The sequence below is a fragment of the Heterodontus francisci genome, chromosome 5, assembly GCF_036365525.1.
Source record: "Heterodontus francisci isolate sHetFra1 chromosome 5, sHetFra1.hap1, whole genome shotgun sequence".
NCBI classification, from domain to species: Eukaryota; Metazoa; Chordata; class Chondrichthyes; order Heterodontiformes; family Heterodontidae; genus Heterodontus; species Heterodontus francisci.
Genome location: NC_090375.1, coordinates 177,957,910 through 177,985,042, shown reverse-complemented (window position 1 = coordinate 177,985,042; position 27,133 = coordinate 177,957,910). Strand labels below are relative to the sequence as shown.

At 43.6% G+C, this 27,133-nt stretch overlaps 1 protein-coding gene across 1 annotated transcript in view; it reads right to left on the bottom strand.

Moving 5' to 3' along the window:
• Positions 1-27,133, bottom strand: part of LOC137370298 (arf-GAP with SH3 domain, ANK repeat and PH domain-containing protein 1-like) — a 443,522-nt gene that overhangs the window by 47,587 nt on the left and 368,802 nt on the right. Inside the window, exons 20-22 of the mRNA XM_068032677.1 lie at positions 26,400-26,467; positions 11,587-11,694; positions 7,887-8,112 (exon numbers count right to left, since the gene is read on the bottom strand). Coding sequence (XP_067888778.1) covers positions 7,887-8,112; positions 11,587-11,694; positions 26,400-26,467 — 402 coding nt within the window. The remainder of the gene's footprint in view (positions 1-7,886; positions 8,113-11,586; positions 11,695-26,399; positions 26,468-27,133) is intronic.

Sequence of the window (27,133 nt, the reverse complement as noted above, 5' to 3'; positions counted from 1 at the left end):
AACCGGTTTGGAGACGGGGCAGGGTCCCCATAGAATTGCAGTGGGAGGTGGGGGACAGAAGGCATGTCACTTTCCCATCGTACCGGAATTCAGTCAGGCGTTGGGATAGGCCAAAGACGGCCTTCCCACCCAGAGGCCAACTGAGGCCCTTAGCTCCTTCCTAGCTACCTTGTAACCTTCTAGAGCCCTGTCTGATCCTTGCTTCCTCAACCTTAAGTAAGCTTCCTTCTTCCTCTTGACTAGCTGTTCCACATCTCTTGTCATCCAAGCTTCCTTCACCCTACCATCCCTTCCTTGCCTCATCGGGACAAACCTATCCAGCAGTCGCAGCAAGTGCTCCCTAAACAACCTCCACATTTCTGTCGTGCATTTCCCTGAGAACATCTGTTCCCAGTTTATGCTCCCCAGTTCCTGCCTAATAGCATTGTAATTCCCCCTCCCCCAATTAAATATTTTCCCATCCCGTCCCGTCCCATCCCGTCTTCTGTAGGCAATCGGTGGCCCACAGAGGACCCTGCCAGCAAACAACCCACCTCCTTGAACCCTTCTCTCCCTGCTCTCAATGTCCACCCTCCACCACCAAACACCACTCCCCCGCCTGCCACCTTCAATTGCAGGGCCTGCTGTTCTGCTCCCAGCAACCCCACCTCACTTACCTTTAGTTGAGTGCCACTGCTCCTGGTGGCACTGTCGATACTACTAAGCTGGCAGCCCATCTTTAAAGAGGGACAGGGATCTCAGCGCAGGCTATTAACTGGCCGGGTGCCATAGAATTACGCATGGTGGGGGTGGGGGGGTTGGTAGTGGTGGCTGGAGAAGTTCTAAATGGCCAAGGCAGGATTCTCACCGCCTTTTCGGCCCAGTGCCAGGAGCCCCACTGGTACAACAAAATTCAGCCCTGTTTTTTCAGTATGGTTGTTCAAATGGATGAACTTGACTGTTCCTGAAAAGGTTGGACCCATGTAAAATGCACGCACATATGCTTAAGTAGCCTATACATGGAGATTTCTGCTCTCGTGTTAGGTGCAGTTCAGGATCAAACTGCTCCCCAGAAAGTGTAATACTAAAACTTTCCAAGCTGCCATTTCGGTGCTACCTGACTAAAAAGGACTTAAAAGTTCAAGATAGTGCTTTCATTTGGGCATTTGAATAAAAATAGTTTTGCAGTTTCATAAACCTTTGTAGACTACTGTAGCTCTTTTTCACTCATTGTTGCATGCCATGTATGTATACTGGCTTCCCATTTTGTGAAATGGCTTTTTTGGTGCAGAAGAAGAGCAACAATCACAGGTACCCCTTGATGACTGCTGAAGATATTTACTTGGGTTTCTCCAGAGCTACCATCAACTGCTTCGTGAGCCAAGGTACAATACAAAAAGAGAACATCTAAGTAAGACTTCACTCTCCTCCTATCCACAAATCTTAACTGCACATGCTTACAGTTGTTTTCCCTGTTCTCTTGACACAAATAGATTGGTGACTGAGTTCCAAAAGTGATTAGTTAAAACATGGTGGGCACATGAGTGTCTACTCATTATCATGGTGATTCTCTCTTACACACTTTATCTCTTTCTATAGCAGTGGCTGCATGGCACCCTATCCTGATGCTCTTCTAACTGAACTCCCACAAACAATTGGAGGGACTGCTAAGCTGTGTCTCTGGAACATGATACTGGAAACAAAGTGACTCTTGACCTCTTTAAGTACAGAACTTCGAATGAGCCCACTACAGGCTACGAACTCTCTGTAGATGCACTACCAGCGTGCCTTCTGGCTCTTGAAAAGTCATGGTAGCGAGTGAAGCAGTGCTGTGTTGGATCCGCTACCCTGAGAGAACATCATCCTCCATGGCCAAATATATCCTGGCCCTGTCAGCCAGCTCAGTGATCTGTGGATGCACAGATCTAAAGGCTTTAGTCATCTCATGGAAGCCCATCACCATTTCTCGTCTGATTTGTTGCTAATAAATACTTAGTATATTGGTTTTAAATTACTCTTTCCATTATTTTAGCAAAAGTGTTAAATTTATTTTCAATGGGCGAATCATTACTGCTAAAACTATGTAATTTCGGGGTAGAGATTTTGGTATCAAAGTTTGAAACCTGAAGTTACCATTTTGAAATGTGTATAATCAATAGTGTGTGAGATGCAGAACAAAGACTTCAAAGGCTGATGGATTAAATTAATGCATTATTGATAATTACAGTGTGTTTTGTTATGAGTCAAGTCTGCTCAGTATTGTATGAGATCTTTCATTTTTTTTATATAGTCGCATAAGTTGCCTTATTGGAATTGTTGTGGAGTTGGAAAATAACAGCACAATGTGTCCCGAAAAATTTTAATTGTCCTTTCCTTCAAAGTAATCTCAAAATGTTACAAAAAAGCACTAAATATCACAATGGTTTTGGTCTTTGCACCTCCAGGTTTGTCTAGAAAAGAAATCCTCATTTTTTTTATTCGTTCATATGATGTAAACATTGCTGACAAAGCCAGCATTTGTTGCCCAACTCTAACTGCCCTCAAGAAGGTAGTGGGGAGCCATCACCTTGAACCACTGCAGTCCATGTGGTGTAGGTACCAGCAGAGTGCTGTTAGCAAGGGAGTTACAGGATTTTGACCCAGCGACAGTGGAGGAATGGCGATATAGTCGAATTCAGGATGTTGTGCCAGTTGGAAGGGAACTTGCAGCTGGTGGTGTCCATGTGTCTGTTGCCCTGGTTCTTCAAGGTGCTGCAGGTCACGGGTTTGGAAGGTGATGTCAAAGGCGGCTTGGTGAATTGCTTGTAGATGGTACAAACTGCTGCCACTATAGTGGAGAGAGTGAATGCTTAAGGTTTTAAGGAGGACATAGACAGATTTTTAATTAGAAATGGGTTGTAGGGTTATGGAGAACGGGCAGGAAAGTGGAATTGAGGCTGAGAGGAGATCAGCCATGATTGTATAGAATGGCGGAGCAGGCTCGAGGGGCTGAATTGCCTACTCCTGCTCCTAGTTCTTATGTTCTTTTATTTTCATGGGATGGGAGCATCGCTGACTTGGCCAGCATTTATTGCCCACTGTCACGCCAACTTGCTTTGTTGAATGATAATTTTCTTTAATCCACTGTAGATCTGAATTTATATTTATTTTTGAAGAGATTTTAAAAAAGTGCAGATAAAAATGACTTTGTTGGCATCTTAGGATGGCCACCTAATTTGCAGCACTGTATCCTACAATGCATGGCCTGTGAGGAGGGAGGCGAAATGTCTGTTCATTTCCCAGCAAGAACCAAGATCCAGGAAGTTTAAGAGAACTATTTGTTCTTTTTCTTTTAGCAAGAAGAAATACTGCTAACTACTATGCTTGAATGACTAAGTGACTGTAATGTGGCAAATCCCTCCCCATCTGTGGTTTTAAGTTTGTGCTTGTCTGCAGCAGAGGAGAAGCATCTGGACTCCGACATGTGCAGACCCAAGTGGGGGTCCCCTTTCTCTCCATTCCAGCTTGAAAGCTTCAAATCCTGCCTGTTGACTGACCACCTTTGCATACTCTGGCTATAATCAGAAACCCCGCTGGAGGAAATCATCCACATTGCCGTATCTAAGATTCCCACCGAGCGAGTCATCTAACTCTTCAAACTAAAAGCCTCAGGACCACTGAATTCAGCTCGAAGCCAGCCAAATCACCAAACCCCACAGACTGTATACCCCTTTTTCCTATGGACTCTAACTCAATCAATCTACCTTTCCCCACTCTGTAACCTATTTGTGTGTGTGTGTTAGTGAAAGCTGGCACCTAGTTAATTATTTTCATTCGTTGAGTTTAGTAACAATAAAGTTAACCTCTTTCTTTGTTAACTCAAGAAAACCTGTCCGGTTGGTTCTTGTTATGACCATAATAAGTAATCAAACGCCAACTGAATTAGCCAGTACATTCATTTTAAGGAAGAATTAAACCTGTTGTGGTCAAACAAAGAACAGGAAAAGAGGGAAGCCCTTTGGCCCCCCTCACTTGAACATAACACCATCCCTAATTGCCTTTGAGAAGGTGGTGATGAGCCGCCTTCTTGAACTACTGCATTTCATGTGGTGTAGGTACACTCACAGTGCTGTTAGTTCCAGGAGTTTGACCCAGCGACAGTGAAGGAACGGCGATATGGTTCCAAGGCAGGATGGTGTGTGGCTTGGAGGGGAACCTGCAGGTGGTGGTGTTTCCACGCGCCTGCTGCCCTTGTCCTTTTAGGTGGTAGAGAACGTAGGTTTGGAAAGTATTGTCAGAGGAGCCTTGGTGAGTTGCTGCACTGCATCTTATATATGGTACATACTGCTACCACTGTGCGTCAGCAGTGGAGGAGTGAATGTTTGCGAACGGTGGACGGGGTGCCAATCAAGCGGCTGCTTTGTCCTGGATGGTGTTGAGCTTCCTGAGTGCTGCTGGAACTGAACTCATCCAGGCAAGTGGAGAGTATTCCATCACACTCTTGACTTATGCCTTGTAGATGGTGGACAGGCATTGGAGAGTCTGGAGTAGAGTTACTCACTGTAGAATTCCCAGCCTCTGACCTGTTCTTGTAGCCACAGTACTTACATGGCTGCTCCAGTTCAGTTTCTGGTCAATGGTAATCCGCAGGATGTTGAGGGTGAGGGATTCAGTGATGGTAATGCCACTGAATGTCAAGGGGAGATGGTTATGTTCTCTCTTGTTTGAGCAGGTTATTGCCTGGCGCGAATGTTACTTGCCACTCATCAACCAAGCCTGAATGTTGTCCAGGTCTTGCTGCACATGAGCAAGGACTGCTTCAGTATCTGAGGAGTTGTGAATGGTACTGAACAGTGTGCAATCATCAGCCAACATCCCCACTTCTGACTTTATGATGAAGGGAAGGTCATTGATGAAGCAGCTGAAGACGGTTGAGCCTAGGACACTGCCCTGAGGTTACTGCAGTGATGTCCTGTGCTCGGTATGACTCCAACCAGTGGAGAGTTTTCTCCCGATTCCCACCGACTTCAACTTTGCTAGGGCTCGGTCAAATACGGTCTTGATGTCAAGGACAGTCACTCTTACCTCCCCTGTGGAATTGAGCTCTTTTGTCCATGTTTAGACCAAGGCTGTAATGAGGTCTGGAACTAAGTGGCCCTGGCAGAACTCAAATCGAGCATTGGTGAGCAGGTTATTGATAAGCAAGTGCCGCTTGATAACATTGTCAATGACACCTTCATCACTTTGCTGATGATTGAGAGTAGACCTATGGGGTGGCAACTAGCCAGATTTGATTTGTACTGCTTTTGGGGACAAGACATACCTGGGCAATTTTCCACATTGTTGGGTAGATGCCAAGAGTTGTACTGGAACAGCTTACCTAGGGTGTAGCTAGTGCTGCAGCACAGGTTTCCAGCACTACAGCCGGGTGTTGTCAGGACCCAGAGCCTTTGTTGTATCCGGTGCCTTCGGCCGTTCCTTGATATCACGTGGAGTGAATCGCATTGGCCACAGATTGGCATCTGTGATGCTGGTGACCTTGGGAGGAGGCGAAGATGGATCATCCACTTGTCAATTCTGGCTGAAGATGATTGCAAATGCTTCCAGTTTTGTCTTTTGCCCTGACGTGCTGGGCTCCCCCATCACGGAGGATGGGGATGTTTGTGGAGCCTCCTTCTCCAATTAGTTTTTTTAATTGTCCACCACCATTCACAACTATATGTTGCAGGACTGCAGAGCTTTGATCGGATCCATTGGTTGTGGGATCGCTTTGCTTTGCCTATCATATGCTGCTTCTGCTGTTTAGCATGCATGTAGTTCTGTGTTGTAATTTCACCAGGTTGACACCTCATTTTGAGGTATGCCTGGTGCTGCTACTGGCATGCTCTCCTGTACTCTTGATTGAGCCAGGGTTGTTTAGTTTTAGAGATACAGCACTGAAACAGGCCCTTCAGCCCACCGAGTCTGTGCCGACCATCAACCACCCATTTATACTAATCCTACACTAATTACATATTCCTACCACATCCCCACCTGTACCTATATTCCCCTACCACCTACCTATACTAGGGGCAATTTATAATGGCCAATTAACCTATCAACCAGCAAGTCGTTGGCATGTGGGAGGAAACCGGAGCACCCGGAGGAAACCCACGCAGACACAGGGAGAACTTGCAAACTCCACACAGGCAGTACCCAGAATTGAACCCAGGTCGCTGGAGCTGTGAGGCTGCGGTGCTAACCACTACGCCACTGTGATTAAGGGATATGCCAGGCCATGAGGTTACAGATTGTGGTTGAATACAATTCTACTGCTGCTGATGATGGTCCACAGCACCTCATGGATGCCAAGTTTTGAGCTGCTAGAACTGTTCTGTATCTATCCCATTTAGCACAGTGGGAGTGCCACACAGGTGGTAGTCATTCCTACCAATACTGTCATGGACCGATGCATCTGCGACAGGTAGATTGGTGAGGATGAGACCATGAAGGATTTTCCCTCTTGTTGGTTCTCTCACCATTTGCCCCAGGCCCAGTCTGGCAGATGTGTCCTTCAGGACTCTGCCAGTTCGGTCAGTAGTGTTGTTACATTGAAGTCCCCCACCCAGAGTACATTCTGTGCCCTTGCTACCCTCAGTGCTTCTTCCAAGTGGTGTTCAATATGGAGGAGCATTGATTCATCAGCTGAGAAAGGGCAGTAGGTGGTAATCAGCAGGAGGTTTCTTTCCCCCTGTTTGATGTGATGCCATGAGACTTCATGGGGTCTGGAGTCAATGTTGAAGACTCCCAGGGCCACTCCCTCCTGACTGTATACCACTGTGCAGCCACCTCTTGTGAGTCTGTCCTGGCGGTGGGACAGAACATATCAGGGATGGTGATGGAAGAGTCTGGGACATTGGCTTCAGCACCTTCAGTACTGGTATATTCTTGCAGATTCTCTGGTCTGGATATTAACAGGGGTGGGTTGCTTAGGCAAAGTGATGGAGTTTTGGACAGGAAACCCAAAGTCTGGGTTTCCCTGAATGCTGTGGAGTTATAATTCCACTACATACGTCTTTTCTCCTCAACAGGCTCCCCACCCAGAAGTCATCCTGATTAACAGGCTTGGCTTCCAGTTGGGTGCAGAGGACTCCAGAGAAGATCACGGGAGTGGAGGAGTGGGAGGCGGTGCTTGGTCAGATGTCTGACCACCCAGGGGTCTTCGTATGGGGAAGGGGAGGGGGCAGGTGCAATGGGAGCTTGGGGGCCTGAGGGTAAATTACCACTGGTGGTTCTTTTTAAAGTTTTATAGAAAAGTCATCAATTTGCAAACTAGACAACAGCTTTTGCTTTAGTTTTGTTTTTCTTTTCTTTTTCCAGAGGACACACCAGCAATATTTCTGCCTGACAGAGTGAATCTACAAGTTACTCTAATTCTTCTACCTGTGTTTGTGGTGTTACTCTACAATTTGTACATTCTTTAAGCTCAGTAATCCATGCCTGGCTTATAACATTTTTTAATTTGCTTTATTAATTTTCTTTTGATGTTCATGAATCCATTTTTGGAGGGGTGGGAATGATCAAAACAATGCTAAACAGACGAATTCTCAATTAGCCCTTCTTACTTGCATTCCACCATACCTTATTCGCATCAAAATCTTTTTCAAAAATTAAAGAAGATAGGAATTTTGGCACCAATGGGTCACTGACAAATTCATCAAGTTATTGTGTTAGACAATAAAGGAGAGAATTTCCACAGAATAAGAGATATGGCAGAGCCAATGTTCCTACTAATGGCAGAAATAGCACTGTAGGAAAAGTAGACATTGGTTCGACTGGAATATTTAATGAACAGTTACCAAGTTGCAATTAGCAGTTCAATATGCAACTGCAAGTCACAATTACATGCACTAATACTTCAGAAAATGTCTTTTACTTTAGTCACCAACCTTTGCTTGGATTCCTAGGAGGAAGAGGAGGGGCATCAGTGGCTGGTGACATTGGAGAATCTGTGCCACTTCCATATATTTGATTACTAAATGCCCCATATGACAGTCGTTGTTTTTCTCGTGCTATGCCAAGTCCTGGGATCATAAGCTTATCTTGTGGGGAGAGACTAGAAGAGTGGCAGCAGCTCTGTGGCCTTGGAGAACGCTCTTTCTTTATAGGGCTGGTCTAATGAAAGGGAAAAGACCACAAGAGTTAAATATATCACAACTTCAAAGCTAAGATTAACAATCCATTTCTTCAAAATGACAATGATACCCAGGGATGAAAGGTCTCTGCTTATGCCACATGCTCAATTTTCAGCAGTTTCTGCTTTTTGCCCAAAGGTATTTTCATTTAATGAATAGTTCTTAAATTTGGGTTCTCAAATTTGATTGCGTTTGTTCACGTGACAGTAATTGTCAGGCCAAACTTACCTCAATTACATAGTTTACAACGATGAAAGACTACATTTGTTCAGATAAATATACTTCCTCTAAGGCTGCACTACAAAGTAGAGCTTTCCCAGCTTATGATAATGTAAAGCAGAACTCTTAATCAGTCATATCAAATTTCAAGTAGAATCACATCCTATGAACTAGGAAAAAAGACTTGCCTTCCTATATTTTATGAATCTACTTTCATTTCCTTCATATTTGGTTACAAGAGCCAATATTTGTCTATTAGCTAACCAAATAATGAAATCAATATATAACCATGGAATGGCTCAAAATTTTTTGTAAGCATACTACATAGTTAATTTGCCTTGGCTCAATGGGAGCATTCTCAGCTGGGAGTCAGAAGGTCACGAGTTCAAGCTCCACTTAAAGATGAGCACATAATCTTCAGCTACTTTACAGTGCAGTACTAAGGCAGAGGGAGTATTGCATTGACAGATATGCTATCTACTGGATGAGTTGTTAAACTTAGGTTCCATCTGCCTTTTCAGATGGACACAAAAAATCCTGTATACTATTTGAAGACAGGCAAGGGAGCTCTCCCATTGTCCTAGTCAAAATTAATCCATGAACCAAACCACCATTGGTCATTCATCCCATTACTGTTGTGGGACCTTGCTGTGTGCAAATTTACAGCTATGTTCTCTACAAAACACAATAACTACAATTAAAAAGTTAATCATTTTTTGAAAAAAAAACCTGCAACTGCTCAATGTATCTGACATCATTCATCTAAAATTAAGAATTGACCAAGTAACTATTAAATTAAGATTCCATATCTAGACCTCACTAACTATAGGTTAGCATTATCAATGGCAAGAATTTGACATTGCAAGTCTTTCTTAGCTGAAACACTGAGGAAAATCTGACAGTTAAAAGGAGCACTGGCCCATTACATCCCAAATATAGTTCTAGTCAGATCAGTCAAGCATATGCATATTAAACATCTTGCCAATCTATCAGCGATAATTTCCCTGCTCCTGTTTTACATAGTATTTACAACACAGAGATAGGCCATTCAGTCCATTAATAAAAACAAAATACTACAGATGCTGTAAATCTGAAGTAAAAACAAAGTGCTGGAAATACTCAGCAGGTCTGGCAGCATCTATGGAGAGAGAAAAAGAGTTAACGTTTCAGGTCTGTGACCTTTCATCAGAACTTTCATTCAGTCCAACTGGTCTATGCTGGTGTTCATGCTCCGTACAAGTCTCCTCCAACCCTTCTTGATTTAACCCCGTCAGCATATCCTTCTATTCCTTCTCCCTCATGTGTTTATCTAATCACCATTTAAATGCACCTGTATGCTATTCACCTCAACTAGCCCTTGTGGTAACAAGTTCCATATTCTAACCACTCTCTGGCTAAAGAAGTTTCTCCTGAATTCCCTACTGGATTTATTAGTGACAATCTTATATTTATGGCCCATAGTTCTGGTGTCCTTCACAAGTGGCAACATCTTCTCTACATTTACCCATTCAAATCCTTTCATAATTTTAAGGACCTCTATCAGGTCACACTTCGGTCTTCTCTTTTCTAAAAGAAAAAAGCCCCAGCCTGTTCAATTTTTCCTGATAGATATAACATTTCAGCACTTGTTATCATTCTAGTAACTTTCTTTTGCACCTTCTCCAGTGCCTTTATATTCTTTTTGGAGTCCAGAACTGTTCACAGTACACCAAGTGTGGTCTCACCAAAATTCTATGCAGGTTTAACAAAATTTCTCTGCTTTTTAACCCTATCCCTCTAGAAAGGAACTTTGAAGGTGCTAATTCATACTGGGGCACATGCCATGGCAGCCACATTATGGAAAGCACTCGGCTTTGCCTATTCCTAGATAATGAGCATTACACAGCTATTCAACTGTAAATGCCAAGATTGATCCTGAAATCTACCAGGGTGCATTTTCTAGCATTAAGGAGAAGAAATCCCAGGGCAGATTTTCTTAGCCTGAGTAGTGTGCTGAATAGAAAATCAATTGAGGATGATCACACACCCATAATGGATACATTTTTTTATTTATTCATTCATGGGATGTGGGCATCACCGGCTAGGCCAGCATTTATTGCCCATCCCCAATTGCCCTCGAGAAGGTGGTGGTGAGCTGCCTTCTTGAACTGCTGCAGTCCATGTGGGGTAGGTACACCCAAAGTGCTGTTAGGAAGGGAGTTCCAGGATTTTGACCCAGTGACAGCAAAGAAACAGCGATATCGTTACAAGTCAGGATGGTGTGAGGCTTGGAGAGGAACATTCAGGTGGTGGGTGTTCCCATGCATCTGATGCCCTTGTCCTTCTAGGTGGTAGAGGTCGTGGGTTTGGAAGGTGCTGTCTAAGCAGCCTTGGTGCGTTGTTGCAATGCATCTTGTAGATGGTACACACTGCTACCACTGTGGGTCGGTGGTGGAGGGAGTGAATGTTTGTGAATGGGGTGCCAATCAAGTGGGCTGTTTTGTCCTGGATGGTGTCAAGCTTCTTGAGTGTTGTTGGAGCTGCACCCATCCAGGCAAGTGGAGAGTATTCCATCACACTCCTGACTTGTGCCTTGTAGATGATGGACAGGCTTTGGGGAGTCAGGTGGGTGAGTTACTTGCACAGGATTCCTAGCCTCTGACCTGTCATCTGCATGTAATCCTAACGACCTGATATTCCTTTCTGTGCTCTGCTCAAATGATAACTTATGCCCTGGAGGTGCAGACAAATAACTACCTCGCTGCATGTTTTCTACCCCATCAGATCAGTAGTGGAAGGCTGCTGGGGAGTTGTTTAGGTGAACCGTTGCGCCTCTACTGCAACAAGGATCAAATTGCAGGGTCTCCTGATGTTTATGGCTCAGTACCACATTAATTGGTACAATTACACAATGAACTATCAGGCATCTATCTGCAATTTTTCCCTAAAATGCAAAATCTGTATTTTATATTCATTTTAAATTCAGCCTTCGCATTCAGGACAAAACATTATATTGGGCCATTCTTCAATACTATCCTTTAAAAAAACCAGTTTAAAATATGATTTTTCTCCCTCTCTTTCAAACCTTCTTGTTTCTCATGCTATTTTCAGAGGTAGGAACAGGTAAGTAACCTGTATCAAGGTCTCCACCAAATGATGCTCTTTGACAGGTTGCTCGACAGCGTGTTTAAAAAGCTCAGGGTGATGGACCGCAGGGAAATGCATTACTTCTGTGTTATATATTCCCTGTGCTCACCTTCACATCCAAGTCATCGTCACTTTCATCAATCTCCTCTTGCCGTAATTGCCATTCATATTCTACATGAACGTGAGGATTAATTTTTCCCAAAGCAGCTTGACTGATCTGAAATGAATATAAAATATCAAACATCAAACAGTAGTCATGTGAAATGGTTTCATAATAGGATATTTACATACTTAAACCTCTAATGGGCAATTTTTTTGTTTAACAGGGAAACCATGGCAATCACATCTGCAGTAAATGTCTACAGCTCGAGGAGTTTCGGCTCAGAGTCAGTGAGCTGGAGGCTGAGCTACAGACACCGTATTGCATCAGGGAGGGGGAAAGTTACCTGGACACTTTGTTCCAGAAGGCAGTCACACCCCATAGAATAGGGACAGTGGTCAGGGGCAGGAAGGTGTGACTGCGTGTGAGGCAGGTAAGGAGATCGAGAAGGCAGAAGTGGAGGAATCTCAGCCCTTGAAATTGTCCAACAGGTTTGAGGTTCTTTCAGCTTGTATGGACGAGAGCCAGGGCTGCAGGGTGGATGAATAATCTGACCATTGCACTGTGGTACAGGAAGCCATTCAAGCAGGGGGGAGTAAATCGGAATGTAGTGGTGGTAGGGGACAGGGGACTGTATAGTCAGGGGGATATATGGAGTTGTCTGCAGCCAAGAAAGAGTCCAGATGGCTGTGTTGCATGCCTGGTTCCAGGGTTCGGGACATCTGCTCAGGGCTGGAGAGGAACTTGCAGTGGGAGAGAAAGGATCCAGTTACTGTGGTCCACATGGGTATCAACAACATAGACAGGGCTAGGAACGAAATTCTGCATAGGAAGTATGAGCAGCTAGGGGCTAAATTAAAAAGCAGGACCTCAAAGGTAATAATCTCTGGGTTATTACCTGAGCCACAAGGAAATTGGTGTAGGGTAAGTAAGATTAGACAGTTAAATGCATGACACAAAGACTGGTGTGGGAGAAATGGGATTCGATTCAAGAGGAACTGGCACCAGTACTGGGGAAGATGGGAGCTGTACCATTGGGACGGTCGTCACCTGAACCATACTGGGACTAGTATTCTGACGAGTCGTATAACAAGGGCAGTAAGGACAGTATTAGATTAAAAGAAGCTTACAATGTTGCAAAGAACAGTAGCAAGTCTGAGGATTGGGGGTGTTTTAGAAACCAGCAAAGGGCAACCAAAAAGTTGATAAAAAGGGAAAAGAAATAGAATACGAGATTAAACTAGCCTGTAATATAAAAACAGATTGTAAGACTTTTTATAGGTATAGGAAAAGGAAGAGAGTAGCTAAAGTAAACATTGGCCCCTTTGAAGCAGAGACAGGAGACATAAATCATGGGGAATGAGGAAATGGCAGAGTCATTGAACAAGTATTTTGTGTCTGTCTTCATAGTAGAAGACACAAGTTTCATATCAGAAACAGACAGTAACCTAGGGGCTGAAAAGAGTGAGGAAATTAATATCAGAAGAGAAAAAGTATTGGAGAAACTTAAGGGACTAAAATCTGACTTATCTCCAGGACTTGACGGCCTACACCCTAGAGTTCTAAAAGAGATAGTTGTAGAGATAGTGGATGCACTAGCTATGATCTTCCAAAATTCCTTAAATTCAGGAATGGTCCCATCAGATTGGAAGTTGGTAAATGTACACCGCTTTTCAAGAAAGGAGGGAGAGAGAAAATTAGGGAACTATAGGCCAGTTAGCCTATCAGTCGATGGGGAAATGCTGGAATCTATTATTAAGGAAGGCTTAACAGCACTTAGAAAAGCACAGTATGATTAGAACAAGTCAACATGGTTTTACTAAAGGGAAATCCTGTTTGACAAATGTATTAGATTTTGTGAGGATGTAACTAGTAAGGTAAATAAAGGGGAACCAGTAGTTGTAGTATACCTGGATTTCCAAAAGGCATTTGATAAGGTGTCACATAAATTTTAATAGGCAAGATAAGGGCTCATGGAGTTGGGGGTAATGTATTAGCATGGATAGAGGATTGGTTAACGTACAGGAAGCAATTGGTGGACATAAACAGGGCATTTTCAAGTCGGCAGGAAGTAAATAGTGGAGTGCCACAAGGATCAGTGCTGGGGCTTGAGCTATTTACAATCAAAATTAATGACTTAGATGAAGAGACAGAAAGTAATGTATTTAAGTTTGCTCATGATACAAAGGTAGATAGCAAGGTAAGCTGTGGGGAGGACACAGAGAGGCTGAAAAGAGATATAGACAGGTTAAGTGAGTGGGCAACAAGATGGCAGATGGAGTATAATGTAGGAAAATGTGAAGTTATTCACTTTAGTCGTAAGAATAGAAAAGCAGATTTTTTTTTTTAAAAAAGGTGTGAACATCAACACTTAGAAGTTTCAGAGACTTGGGGGTGCTTGTACAAGGAACCCTGAAAGTTAGCATGCAGGTACAGCAAGCAATTTGGAAGGCAAATGGCATGTTGGCCTTTATTGCATGGGGATTGGAGTACAGAAATAAGGAAGTATTGCTACAATTGTACAAGGCTTTGGTGAGACCATATCTGGAGCACTGTGTGCAGGTTTGGTCGCCACATTTAAGGAAATACTTGCATTGGAGGTGGTACAGCGAAAATTCACTAGATTGGTCCCTGGAATGAGAGGGTTGTCCCAAGATGAGAGGCTGAGTATATTGGGCCTATACTCTCTGGAGTTCAGACAAATGAGAGGCAATCTCATTGAAATATACAAGATTCAGAAGGGGCTGGATAAGATAGACACAGAGATTGTTTCTGCTGGTCAAGGAATCTAAAACGCGGGGGCACAGTCTCAAGATAAGGGGCCAATCATTTAGGGCTGAGATGAGGAGAAATTAATTCATTCAAAGGGTTGTGAATCCTTGGAATTCTCTGCCCCAGAAGGTTGTGGTTGCTCCATCGTTGAATACAATTAAGGCTGGGAAAGACAGATTATTGGTCTCTCAGGGAATCAAGGTATATGGCGAGCAGATGGGAAAGTGCAGTTGAAGCTTAAGATCAGCTATGATTGTTTTGAATGACGGAGCAGGCTCACTGGGCCATATGGTCTACTCCTGCTCCTATTTCTTGTGGGAGAAAAAGCAAGGTGGTTTCAGCTTAAGAACACTGCACAGGCGAACCACAATTTTTTTTAATCCTTATGATATTTGTTATCTGGTAAGAAGTCCAACTAAACATGTAATTCAAATTAATTTTCACATGTAAATTATGTAAGGATTGCTACCAGTGCCACGTGATAGTCAGAGTAGAAATGAAAGAATAGTCAGGATGAATGCGTGGCTTGAGAGATGGTGCAGGAGGGAGGGGTTCAGATTTTTGGGACATTGGGACCAGTTCTGGGGGAGGTGGGACTATTACAAATTGGACGGTCTACACCTGGGCCGGACTGGAACCAATGTCCTTGGGGGTGCTTTTGCTAACGCTGTTGGGGAGGGTTTAAACTAATATGGCAGGGGGATGGGAACCAAATGAGGTCAGTGGAGAGTAAGGATGTAGTAACTAAAGCCTGTAAGGAACTAGATAATGAAGTCAGCGTGACTAATGGAAAGAGTAGGCAGGGAGCAGATGAGGAAAGCAAAGGGACTGGTGGTCTGAGGTGTATTTGTTTTAATGCAAGAAGTGTAGTAGGTAAGGCAGATGAAATTAGGGCTTGGATTAGTACCTGGGAGTATGATGTTATTGCTATTACTGAGAGTTGGTTAAGGGAAGGGCATGATTGGCAACTAAATATCCCAGGATACCGATGCTTCAGGCGGGATAGAGAGGGAGGTAAAAGGGATGGAGGAGTTGCATTACTGGTCAAAGAGGATATCACAGCTGTGCTGAAGGAAGGCACTATGGAGGACTCGAGCTGTGAGGCAATATGGGCAGAACTCAGAAATAGGACGGGTGCGGTAACAATGTTGGGGCTGTACTACAGGCCTCCCAACAGCGAGCGTGAGACAGAGGTACAAATATGTAAACAGATTATGGAAAGCTGTAGGAGCAACAGGGTGGTGGTGATAGGAGATTTTAATTTTCCCAACATTGACTGGGATTCACTTAGTGTTAGAGGTCTAGATGGAGCAGAATTTGTAAGGAGCATCCAGGAGGGTTTTCTAGAGCAGTATGTAAATAGTCCAACTCGGGAAAGGGCCATACTGGACCTGGTGTTGGGGAATGAGCCGGGCCAGGTGGTTGACGTTTCAGTAGGGGACTACTTTGGGAATAGTGATCACAATTCCTTAAGTTTTAGAATACTCATGGACAAAGAAGAGAGTGGTCCTAAAGGAAGAGTGCTAAATTGGGGGAAGGCCAACTGTACCAAAATTCGGCAGGAGCTGGGGAATGTAGATTGGGAGCAGCTGTTTGAAGGTAAATCCACATGTGATATGTGGGAGGCTTTTAAAGAGAGGTTGATTAGCGTGCAGGAGAGACATGTTCCTGTGAAAATGAGGGATAGAAATGGCAAGATTAGGGAACCATGGGTGACAGGTGAAATTGTGAGACTAGCTAAGAGGAAAAAGGAAGCATACATAAGGTCTAGGTGGCTGAAGAAAGACGAAGCTTTGAAAGAATATTGGGATTGTAGGCGCAATCTGAAACGAGGAATTAAGAGGACTAAAAGGGGTCATGAAATATCTTTAGCAAACAGGGTTAAGGAAAATCCCAAAGCCTTTTATTCATACATAAGGAGCAAGAGGGTAACTAGAGAAAGGATTGGCCCACTCAAGGACAAAGGAGGAAAGTTATGCGTGGAGTCAGAGAAAATGGGTGATTGCCATGTGTAAAATCCGTGTGGCCACTTAAGGGCCTTGATTGGCCTGGGGCGGGTGGGCAGGCCATTTTGTACTCTTTTCTCCACCCCCCCCCCCCCCCCCCACCCCCCAGCCCTACGTAAAGTGGGGTGGAGGCGGGAGCGGGTTGGGAAAGCCTCCTGGAGCCTCCCGATCCATTTTACGCCACCCGCCACGCGCCCCCCCCCCCCCACCCCACTGGCTGTGCTGTACTGTTCTTTGTCTGGATCATTGGGGTGGCGTAACATTTCGGCCTATAACTCTGATTCAGCAGAGTAAAGCACAACTTTATGGTAGTACTATTGAGACCAAGGCTGAGAATTTCCTCAGAGATGCTCCTATTCCACTGCTATGCTTCGCTGAGAGTGGGGTGTAAAAATGCTTTACTGCGTCATACTTTCGGCAAAGTTCCGATGGTAGGATGAGAGCAGCTTTGAGGAAATTCACAGCCTATAATAATGGAAGAGCCATTATTTAAACAAATGCAGCTAATCAATACATGAGCTTGTGCTTGCAAATCCTGCTTCTGATGTTTTATTGGCCAAATTTGGGTACCCTTGATCATCAACCATCAGGGTCTTTTTGTATGGTAAGTCTCTTGGTAAATGATCAAGGTTTAATTGTATTTTGTGGCAAATTATTCAATATTTACTTGCTACATCATTTTAGCAACCAATATTCAGGAACATGATCACAGTTAATTTACTCCAACTTTGTGAAAAATTTCAAGATAGATATGAAGGCTAGGAGACTTCTATATCTCCTGAACTGAGCGTCCAACCCCACATCCTCTCAACCACCAACAGCACATACTTCAACTTCCGTAACACTGCCCGACTCCATCCCTGCATCAGCTCATCTGCTGCTGAAACTGTCATCAATTCCTTTGTTACCTCTAGACACAACAATTCTAAAGCTCTCCTGGCCAGCCTCCCAGCTTTCACACTTCATAAACTTGAGCTTATCCAAAGCTGTGCTGCCCATATCCTAACTCACACCATTTATCCATTGCCACCAAGCCCGCTGACCTACATTGCGTCCCAGTCCGGCAATGCCTCTATTTTAAAATTCTCATCCTAGTTTTCAAATCCCTCCAAGGCTTTGTCCTTCACGATTTCTGTAACCTCCTCCAGCCTTACATTCACCCAATTTTGGCCTCTTGCACATCCCTGATTTTTGTTGTTCTACTACTTGCAGCTGTGTCTTCTACTGCCTTGGCTTTAAGCTCTGGAATTTGCTCCCTAAACCTCTCCACCTCTCTCTCCTCCTTTAAGATACTCCTTAAAACCTACCTTTTTGACTGACATTGAATACCTGTCTTCATATGTCTCCTTATGTGGTTCGGTATCAAATTTGTTTGATAACGCTTCTGTTAAGTGCCCTGGGTTGTTTTACTATGCTAAATGCTACTTATTATATTAATAATGTGCATGTTTTTTCTTCGCAATAAGGCCACATAAGACACTGTGTGGCAAAATGGGTTAGTGTCCCCGGAAAGAGCTACAATCCAGTAGATGTTGATCGCAAATAACGTCTCTACTTAGGTTTCCATTTGATGTAAATTACAGGACAATTTGTTCAAACTTAACCACAAAGGTTGTTCATAACCTTTCACTGAATCCTTTCTTCTTTTTTTAAAAAGGTATAAAGGTCGATTGATACAGTGATTCTCTACTTACTCTAAATATTGAGTGTCAAGCTTAGTTTATTTGGGGATTTCACTGTGATGCATTTCAGAATCACTGTTCACGATTTAAAAAAAAAAGTTATATGAATGCAAGAAGGCTTTATTAACTTTACTGTGGTGTTGGGTTACTATTATTGTATGTCCAAAGCTAGTGTGCTACCAATTTCACTGTTTTCAGTTTGTTCCTTTCACTCCAGGGCTGCTGTTAATATTCTTCAGAAAGTCCTGGTACATATCTACAGTCCCCACTGCTTAGAGCAAGACAACCCAGACCCTGGAGGTGGCAGGCAACATGGCGTAGGACAATGCTATCCTCACTATCTTCACCAGCTTTTCAGATTTAAAAAGTACTGTTTGAAATAATTTACAAAGTAGATTCAAATGTGTACTCCCTATACTCAAGTCCAGACCAATTCCATATAGGAAAAGTAATGGTCTTAGCAACCTGGGACCTCACTGCATACTTCTCTCTAGTCAGAAAAACATCCATTCACCAGTACTCTCCACCTCTCATCTGTTAGCCAATTGTGTACCCAAGATACAACCATCCCTTTAATACCATAATACCATGTGCTTCTATTTTCTGAATAACTGTTATGTGGCAGTTCATCAGATGCCTTTTGAAAGCCCATACAGAAAACATGTACTGTACAATCTTCATCAACCTTCTCTGTTACTTCCTCAAAGAATGACCTTCATCATTTAATCTAAAATCCACATCACTGGGAATCTTCTGGCCAATACAGTACTATGCAATTCTAATGGGAAACTTAATTTAAATGGCAAAATGTAATCATTTAAACGTAGGTAACTAGAAAAACCGCTGTGCCTGGAAGAAAGAAAAACTTAATGCAGCGAATTTGAATTTCAGAATCAACATTTATTTATTTATGTAGCATCTTGAATGTAATAAAACATCCCAAGGCCCTTCACTGGAGCATTATAAAGCAAAACTGACACCAAGCTACATGGGAAGATATTAGGGTAGGTGACCAAAAGCTTGGTCAACGAGGCAAGTAAAAAGGAGCATCTTAAAGGAGGAGAGGTGGAGAGATTTAGGGATGGAATTCCAGAGCTTTGGGACTTGGCAGCTGAAGGCATGGCCACCAATGATGGAGCGATTAAAATATTAAAATTGGGGATGCTCAATAGGCCAGAATTAGATGAGTGCAGATATCTCAGAGGGTTGTGGGCTGCGGCTGAGCAGAAATGGGCAGGGCCAAGGCCACGGAGGGATCTGAAAACAAGGATGAGGATTTTAAAATTGCTTTACCTGGAGCCAATGTAGGTCAGTGAGCACAGGGGTGATGGGCGAACGGGACTTGGTGTGAGTAAGGATGCGGGAAGAGTTTTGGATGACCTCAAGCTTACAGACAGTAGAATGTAGGAGGGTGGGCAGGATTGCGTTGGAATAGTCAAGTCTAGAGGTAACAAGGGTTAATAAGGGTTTCTGCAGATGAGCCAAGACAGGGTGAATATATGGTTGGAAGCTCATCTCGGGGTCAAATATGACAGCAAGGTTGTGAACAATTTGTTCAGCCTCAGAATGTGGCCAGGCAGTGGGATGGAGTTGGTGGCTAGGGAATGGAGTTTGTAACGTGGAATGAAGACAATGGCTTCAGTCTTCCCAATATTTAATTGGAGGAGATTTCTGCTCATCCAGTACTGGATGGCGGACAAGCAGCATGACAATTTAGAGACAGTGGAGGGGTCCAGAGAGATCTTGGTGAGGAAGAGCTGGATATCATCATCATGTGGAAAACCGATGCTATGTTTGTGGATGATGTCACCGAAGGGCAGCAAGTAGATGACAAATAGGATGGGGCCAAGGATAGATCTTCATGGGACACCAGACAGTGGCTCAGGAGCAGGAAAAGAAACCAAGTAGAATGAAATACCATTAGTAAATAATCAGAGCTGTTTCTGTCTGAAATAAACAGAGAACTTAAGATATAACTGGCAACTTTGAGATTGATGTTAATGTGAATGGGTAACGGTCATTGATTTTTGGCTGATATAAGCAACTGCCCATTTTAAACATGAACTTTTTAAGTGGTGGACAAAGTCTTTGGAAGGAGGTGCTTCCTCATGTGGAGGTCAAATATCAAACAGTCTGACTGGCACATGTTCCACAGGAGCTTAATCCATGTGACTGTGGGAAGGTGCATGTCTGCTACTAGCTGTAAAAGTTGCACTGGTACATTAAGACAAGGTGGTTCTTGAGAGGTTGACCAACAGGTAGAGGAGTGGATTAATGTTGATCATAGTCTTTTTTGGGATTCTGCCCATGACTCTAAATGGTTAGGTTTAGGTCTCGCACCAGAAGGTGCAGCAGACCTAAATTCTCTACAGCATATCACATAAGGAGAAGTGCCTGCTTGGTGAGTCTAAATTGATAACCTGCCTTTTTTTTTGAGTATAATAGTTGTAAGGGCTAGTTCCCAAATTTTCTTCCATTCTCTCTCAGTTATCTGGCACCCTGGATCTGTTAGGAGATTGCCTCTATTTCTTTTGCAAAATATGTTTTAAGAACTTATATTTTAATTATGGACACTGATTCATCTGGCATTTTAAAGAGATTGATGAACTTGGTGTTTTTTTTAAATAAGTTACCGGAAGGTTCCTGGTTTTGGCTAGTAAACAGGAAGGTAACCGCTTTCAAATAAAAACCCAGCAGGGGTTGTTTTTGACTTGGAGAGATGTTTACAAAGAAGTGACAAGCCGAAATTTATGGACATAACGAGACTTGACTTCTGAAAGGTTTGGTTTCAATTTGGGAACGTTAAAAAAAGCCAGTTGGTGTTTGGTCTGAAACAGAAGACGACCCTGCTCATCTCCTTCTTGAAAACCAATCCTGTATCTCCAGTGGTTCAGATTCCTACTTCCTGCTGTATTTGAAGAATCCCTGCATCTTTGAAGAAATCTTGCATCGAATGTGTGGGAAGAAACCTTGTTTCTGCCTCCCTGCTGTAAGACTTATTTGGAACCTTCTGTAGCTGCATCTCCTAGAAAGCCTACCCAAACCGAACATCAATATCGCCTGGAAAGAACTGTTCTATGAATATCCTAGTGATGATTGCCTATATGTATTTTGGGAAGCCTAACCAAAACAAAGGACTTTCTTCCATACCTTCTTTTCAGCCTATGTGTTTTTTCTTTTCCTTCTATTTCTTTGTAACGGCTGAAAGCAAACATCCCTTTTATTTTTTTCCTGGTTAACCGGTTATGTATGTACATGAGTGTGTGAGAGGGCTAGGATAAATAAGGGACTTTAATTTTTGTATGTATGCTTTACTTCATTATTTGGTAAAACTTAGTTTAGTTTTAGTTTAGAGATACAGCACTGAAATAGGCCCATTGGCCCGAATCTGTGCCGACCATCAACCACCCATTTATACTAATCCTACACTAATCCCATATCCCTACCACATCCCCACCTGTCCCTATATTTCCCTGCCACCTACCTATACTAGGGGCAATTTATAATGGCCAATTTACCTATCAACCTGCAAGTCTTTGGCATGTGGGAGGAAACCGGAGCACCCGGAGGAAACCCACGCAGACACAGGGAGAACTTGCAAACTCCACACAGGCAGTACCCAGAATTGAACCCGGGTTGCTGGAGCTGTGAGGCTGCGGTGCTAACCACTGCGCCACTGTGCCGCCCATAAACTTAGTTTATAATAAACTGATAATTTTGTTGTTCATTGAAGAATCCAGGTTGGTGTACTTGATTCTGGGGAAAAATAAAGCATATGGTAAGTGGGAAAATTTAAATATATGTTGTGACCTGTGGAGAAGTGGGACTGAATTAGCAGTGCACTCCTCCTGCCTCAGTTGTAACAGATCTTACTCCTAAGTTCTCTTCGGCTCCCTGTGGATTTGAGAGTGGTGTACATGGAGGAGATTTTTTTTTTAGCTAATTTGGGATTGAGGCGTTGTAGCATCCACTGGAGTTTGTGAAACACCACTGTGTCCCGGAAGAAGTGCTGAGTTGAGATATCATAACCTTTGCTAGGTAAGGTAGCATTTTTCTGTTAATCGCAGGACAACTTGTCCTTCCTGCAATTAACAGAAAACAATTTTGCCTCACAATGTCCTCATGATAGGCTCTGAATCAACATGTGGTAAGGGTATGGGGAAATGAATTTATGTATATTCAGGATATATTTTGGAACATTTGAACCAGATATGAAATCAAGCCTTAATGTAAAGCTGAAATAACACATTAATCTGTCTGCTGCACTGTCTGTAATAATTTAGGACCATGCAAGTATGCAAGAAATGTAAATGCCAGTAATTGGACAATATATTTGAATATCCTTAGGATTTGGACAAAAGAAAATTTACTGAATTAGAATTAGAACATTACAGCGCAGTACAGGCCCTTCGGCCCTCGATGTTGCGCCGACCTGTGAAACCATCTGACCTACACTATTCCATTTTCATCCATATGTCTATCCAATGACCACTTAAATGCCCTCAAAGTTGGCGAATCTACTACTGCTGCAGGCAGGGCGTTCCACGCCCTTACTACTCTCTGAGTAAAGAAACTACCTCTCACATCTGTCCTATATCTATCACCCCTCAACTTGAAGCTATGTCCCCTCGTGTTTGCCATCACCATCCGAGGAAAAAGACGCTCACTATCCACCCTATCTAACCCTCTGATTATCTTATATGTCTCTATTAAGTCACTTCTCCTCCTCCTTCTCTCCAACGAAAACAACCTCAAGTCCCTCAGCCTTTCCTCGTAAGACCTTCCCTCCATACCAGGCAACATCCTAGTAAATCTCCTCTGCACCCTTTCCATAGCTTCCACATCCTTCCTATAATGCGGTGACCAGAACTGCACGCAATACTCCAGGTGCGGTCTCACCAGAGTTTTGTACAGCTGCAGCATGACCTCGTGGCTCCGAAACTCGATCCCCCTACTAATAAAAGCTAACACACCATATGCCTTCTTAACAGCCCTATTAACCTGGGTAGCAACCTTCAGGGATTTATGCACCTGGACACCAAGATCTCTCTGTTCATCTACACTACCAAGAATCTTCCCATTAGCCCAGTACTCTGCATTCCTGTTACTCCTTCCAAAGTGAATCACCTCACACTTTTCCGCATTAAACTCCATTTGCCATCTCTCAGCCCAGCTCTGCAGCCTATCTATGTCCCTCTGTACCCTACAACATCCTTCGGCACTATCCACAACTCCACCGACCTTAGTGTCATCTGCAAATTTACTAACCCACCCTTCTACACCCTCTTCCAGGTCATTTATAAAAATGACAAACAGCAGTGGCCCCAAAACAGATCCTTGCGGTACACCACTAGTAACTAAACTCCAGGATGAACATTTGCCATCAACCACCACCCTCTGTCTTCTTTCAGCTAGCCAGTTTCTGATCCAAAGCTCTAAATCACCTTCAACCCCATACTTCCGTATTTTCTGCAATAGCCTACCGTGGGGAACCTTATCAAACGCCTTACTGAAATCCATATACACCACATCCACCTGTTTGGTCACCTTCTCGAAAAACTCAATAAGGTTTGTGAGGCACGACCTACCCGTCACAAAGCCGTGCTGACTATCTCTAATGAACTTATTGTTTTCAAGATGATTATAAATCCTGTCACTTATAACCTTTTCCAACATTTTACCCACAACCGAAGTAAGGCTCACAGGTCTATAATTACCAGGGCTGTCTCTACTCCCCTTCTTGAACAAGGGGACAACATTTGCTATCCTCCAGTCTTCCGGCACTATTCCTGTCGACAATGACGACATAAAGATCAAGGACAAAGGCTCTGCAATCTCCTCCCTAGCTTCCCAGAGAATCCTAGGATAAATCCTATCTGGCCCAGGGGACTTATCTATTTTCACACTTTCCAAAATTGATAACACCTCCTCCTTGTGAACCTCAATCCCATCTAGCCTAGTAGCCTGAATCTCAGTATTCTCAACATTTTCTTTCTCTACTGTAAATACTGACGCAAAATATGCATTTAACACGTCCCCTATCTCCTCTGATTCCACACACAACTTCCCACTACTATCCTTGATTGGCCCTAATCTAACTCTAGTCATTCTTTTATTCCTGATATACCTATAGAAAGCCTTAGGATTTTCCCTGATCCTATCCGCCAATGATTTCTCGTGTCCTCTCCTTGCTCTTCTTAGCCCTCCCTTTAGATCCTTCCTGGCTAGCTTGTAGCTCTCAAGCGCCCTAACTGAGCCTTAACGTCTCATCCTAACATAAGCCGCCTTCTTCCTCTTGACAAGCGCTTCAACTTCTTTAGTAAACCACGGCTCCCTCGCTCGACAACTTCCTCCCTGCCTCACAGGTACATACTTATCAAGGACACACAGTAGCTGCTCCTTGAATAAGCTCCACATTTCGATTGTTCCCATCCCCTGCAGTTTCCTTCCCCATCCTACGCATCCTAAATCTTGCCTAATCGCATCATAATTTCCTTTCCCCCAGCTATAATTCTTGCCCTGCAGTATATACCTGTCCCTGCCCATCGCTAAGGTAAACCTAACCGAATTGTGATCACTATCACCAAAGTGCTCACCTACATCTAAATCTAACACCTGGCCGGGTTCATTTCCCAGTACCAAATCCAATGTGGCATCGCCCCTGGTTGGCCTGTCTACATACTGTGTCAGAAAACCCTCCTGCACACACTGGACAAAAACTGACCCATCTAAAGTACTCGAACTATAGTATTTCCAGTCGATATTTGGAAAGTTAAAGTCCCCCATAACAACTACCCTGTTACTCTCGCCCCTGTCGAGAATCATCTTCGCTATCCTTTCCTCTACATCTCTGGAACTATTCGGAGGTCTATAAAAGACTCCCAACAGGGTAACCTCACCTCTCCTGTTTCTAACCTCGGCCCATACTACCTCAGTAGACGAGTCCTCAAACGTCCTTTCTGTCGCTGCAATACTCTCCTTGATTAACAATGCCACACCCCCCCCTCTTTTACCATCTTCTCTGTTCTTACTGAAACATCTAAATCCCGGAATCTGCAACATCCATTCCTGCCCCTGCTCTACCCATGTCTCCGAAATGGCCACTACATCGAGATCCCAAGTACCAACCCATGCTGCAAGCTCACCCACCTTATTCCGGATGCTCCTGGCGTTGAAGTAGACACACTTTAAACCAGGTTCTTGCTTGCCAGTGCCCTCTTGCGTCCTTGTAACCATATCCCTGACCTCACTACTCCCAACATCCTGTACACTGGCACTACAATTTAGGTTTCCCATTCCCTGCTGAATTAGTTTTTAAACCCCCCCCGAAGAGCACTAGCAAATCTCCCCCCCAGGATATTGGTACCCCTCCTGGTTCAGGTGAAGACCATCCTGTTTGTAGAGGTCCCACCTATCCCAGAAAGAGCCCCAATTATCCAGGAAACCAAAACCTCCCTCCTGCACCATCCCTGCAGCCACGTGTTCAACTCCTCTTCTCCCTATTCCTCGCTTCGCTATCACGTGGCACGGGCAACAACCCAGAGATAACAACTCTGTTTGTTCTCGCTCTAAGCTTCCACCCTAGCTCCCTGAATTTCTGTCTTAAATCCCCATCTCTCTCCTACCTATGTGTTGGTGCCTATGTGGGACCACGACTTGGGGCTGCTCCCCCTACCCCTTAAGGATCCCAAAAACACGATCCAAGACATCACGAACCCTGGCACCTGGGAGGCAACATACCAACCGTGAGTCCTCTCTCGTTCCACAGAACCTCCTATCTGTTCCCCTAACTATGGAGTCCCCAATGACTAATGTTCTGCTCCTCTTCCCCCTTCCCTTCTGAGCAACAGGGACAGACTCTGTGCCATATACCTGTACCCCATTGTTTACCCCTGGTAAGTCGTCCCCCGCAACAGTATCCAAAACGGTATACCTGTTGTTGAGGGAAAACGGCCACAGGGGATCCCTGCACTGCCTGCTGGTTCCCTCTCCTTCCCTGACGGTAACCCATCTACCTACTTCTTTTACTGAGGTGTGACTACCTCCCCATAACTCCTCTCAATAACCTCCTCCGCCTCCGAATGATCCGAAGTTCATCCCAGCTCCAGCTCCCTAATGCGGTTCTTGAGGAGCTGGAGTTGGGTGCACTTCCCACAGATGCAGTCTGAAATTTGATATATTTAGTTTCTTTTTTAAGAATGCTAAAAAGTCATTTCATGATCAATAATGTAGCCAAGTAAATATACTAAGAAAAAATGTATTATTATTGTTCGTGTTTGAAGAAGTGTCAAATCTCAGGTTGGACTAGGAATTCTGTGCAACAGAAATCAATATGAAAGCAATAAACGGAACCATTTCTTACCAGTTCTTCACACTGTGCACGCTGCAATCTTCTTGCTATATCAAGAGCTGTCTCGCCACTCTGATTTACTGTAAGGGAAAAAAAAAATCAGTACATAATACAGACAACACGAGACAAAAATTACAGGATGTAGCCAACAATCTTCTTGCATCCGAAAGCAATTTTCTGAAGTAGTTATTCAGTGTAGATTAAAGAAATACATTTTTGTTTCAACCCATACTGACAAAATAAATGTTTAGATTGTATAATAAAAACAGAATAGAAGATATTAGATGATTCAATAGAAATGGTCACATGTAGACTTCCATTTATAAATTCAGATCATGGAAAACTGATGATGAACTCATCAGTTTACCATAATTTTTAGGTAGCTGAGAGACTAAAATGTTGTTAGGCTGGATCAGGGATTCATGTAAATATAACAAGCAGTTGTGACTTCTGTTTGATGGGACAACTATTTCATTAGAACTAATTGGTCTCCATTGAGATCTTCCAACTATCTATAGTATATAGGAAGTATTGCATCTGTGTGCACTTCCAGTAGTGCAACAGGTACTTCCCATAATACTTTTCGTATCACTTGCAGTCTGTCAGTTACACCAGTATCATGCTATCTGTGTCACATTTTTGTTATTTTTCTACGGACTTTCCTGACCTCACTTTTCCACATTTGGTCTCCAAGGTAGGTGCTTGTTATGGTCCACTTGTCCGGAGACTTAGAAAATCTGCTTCGA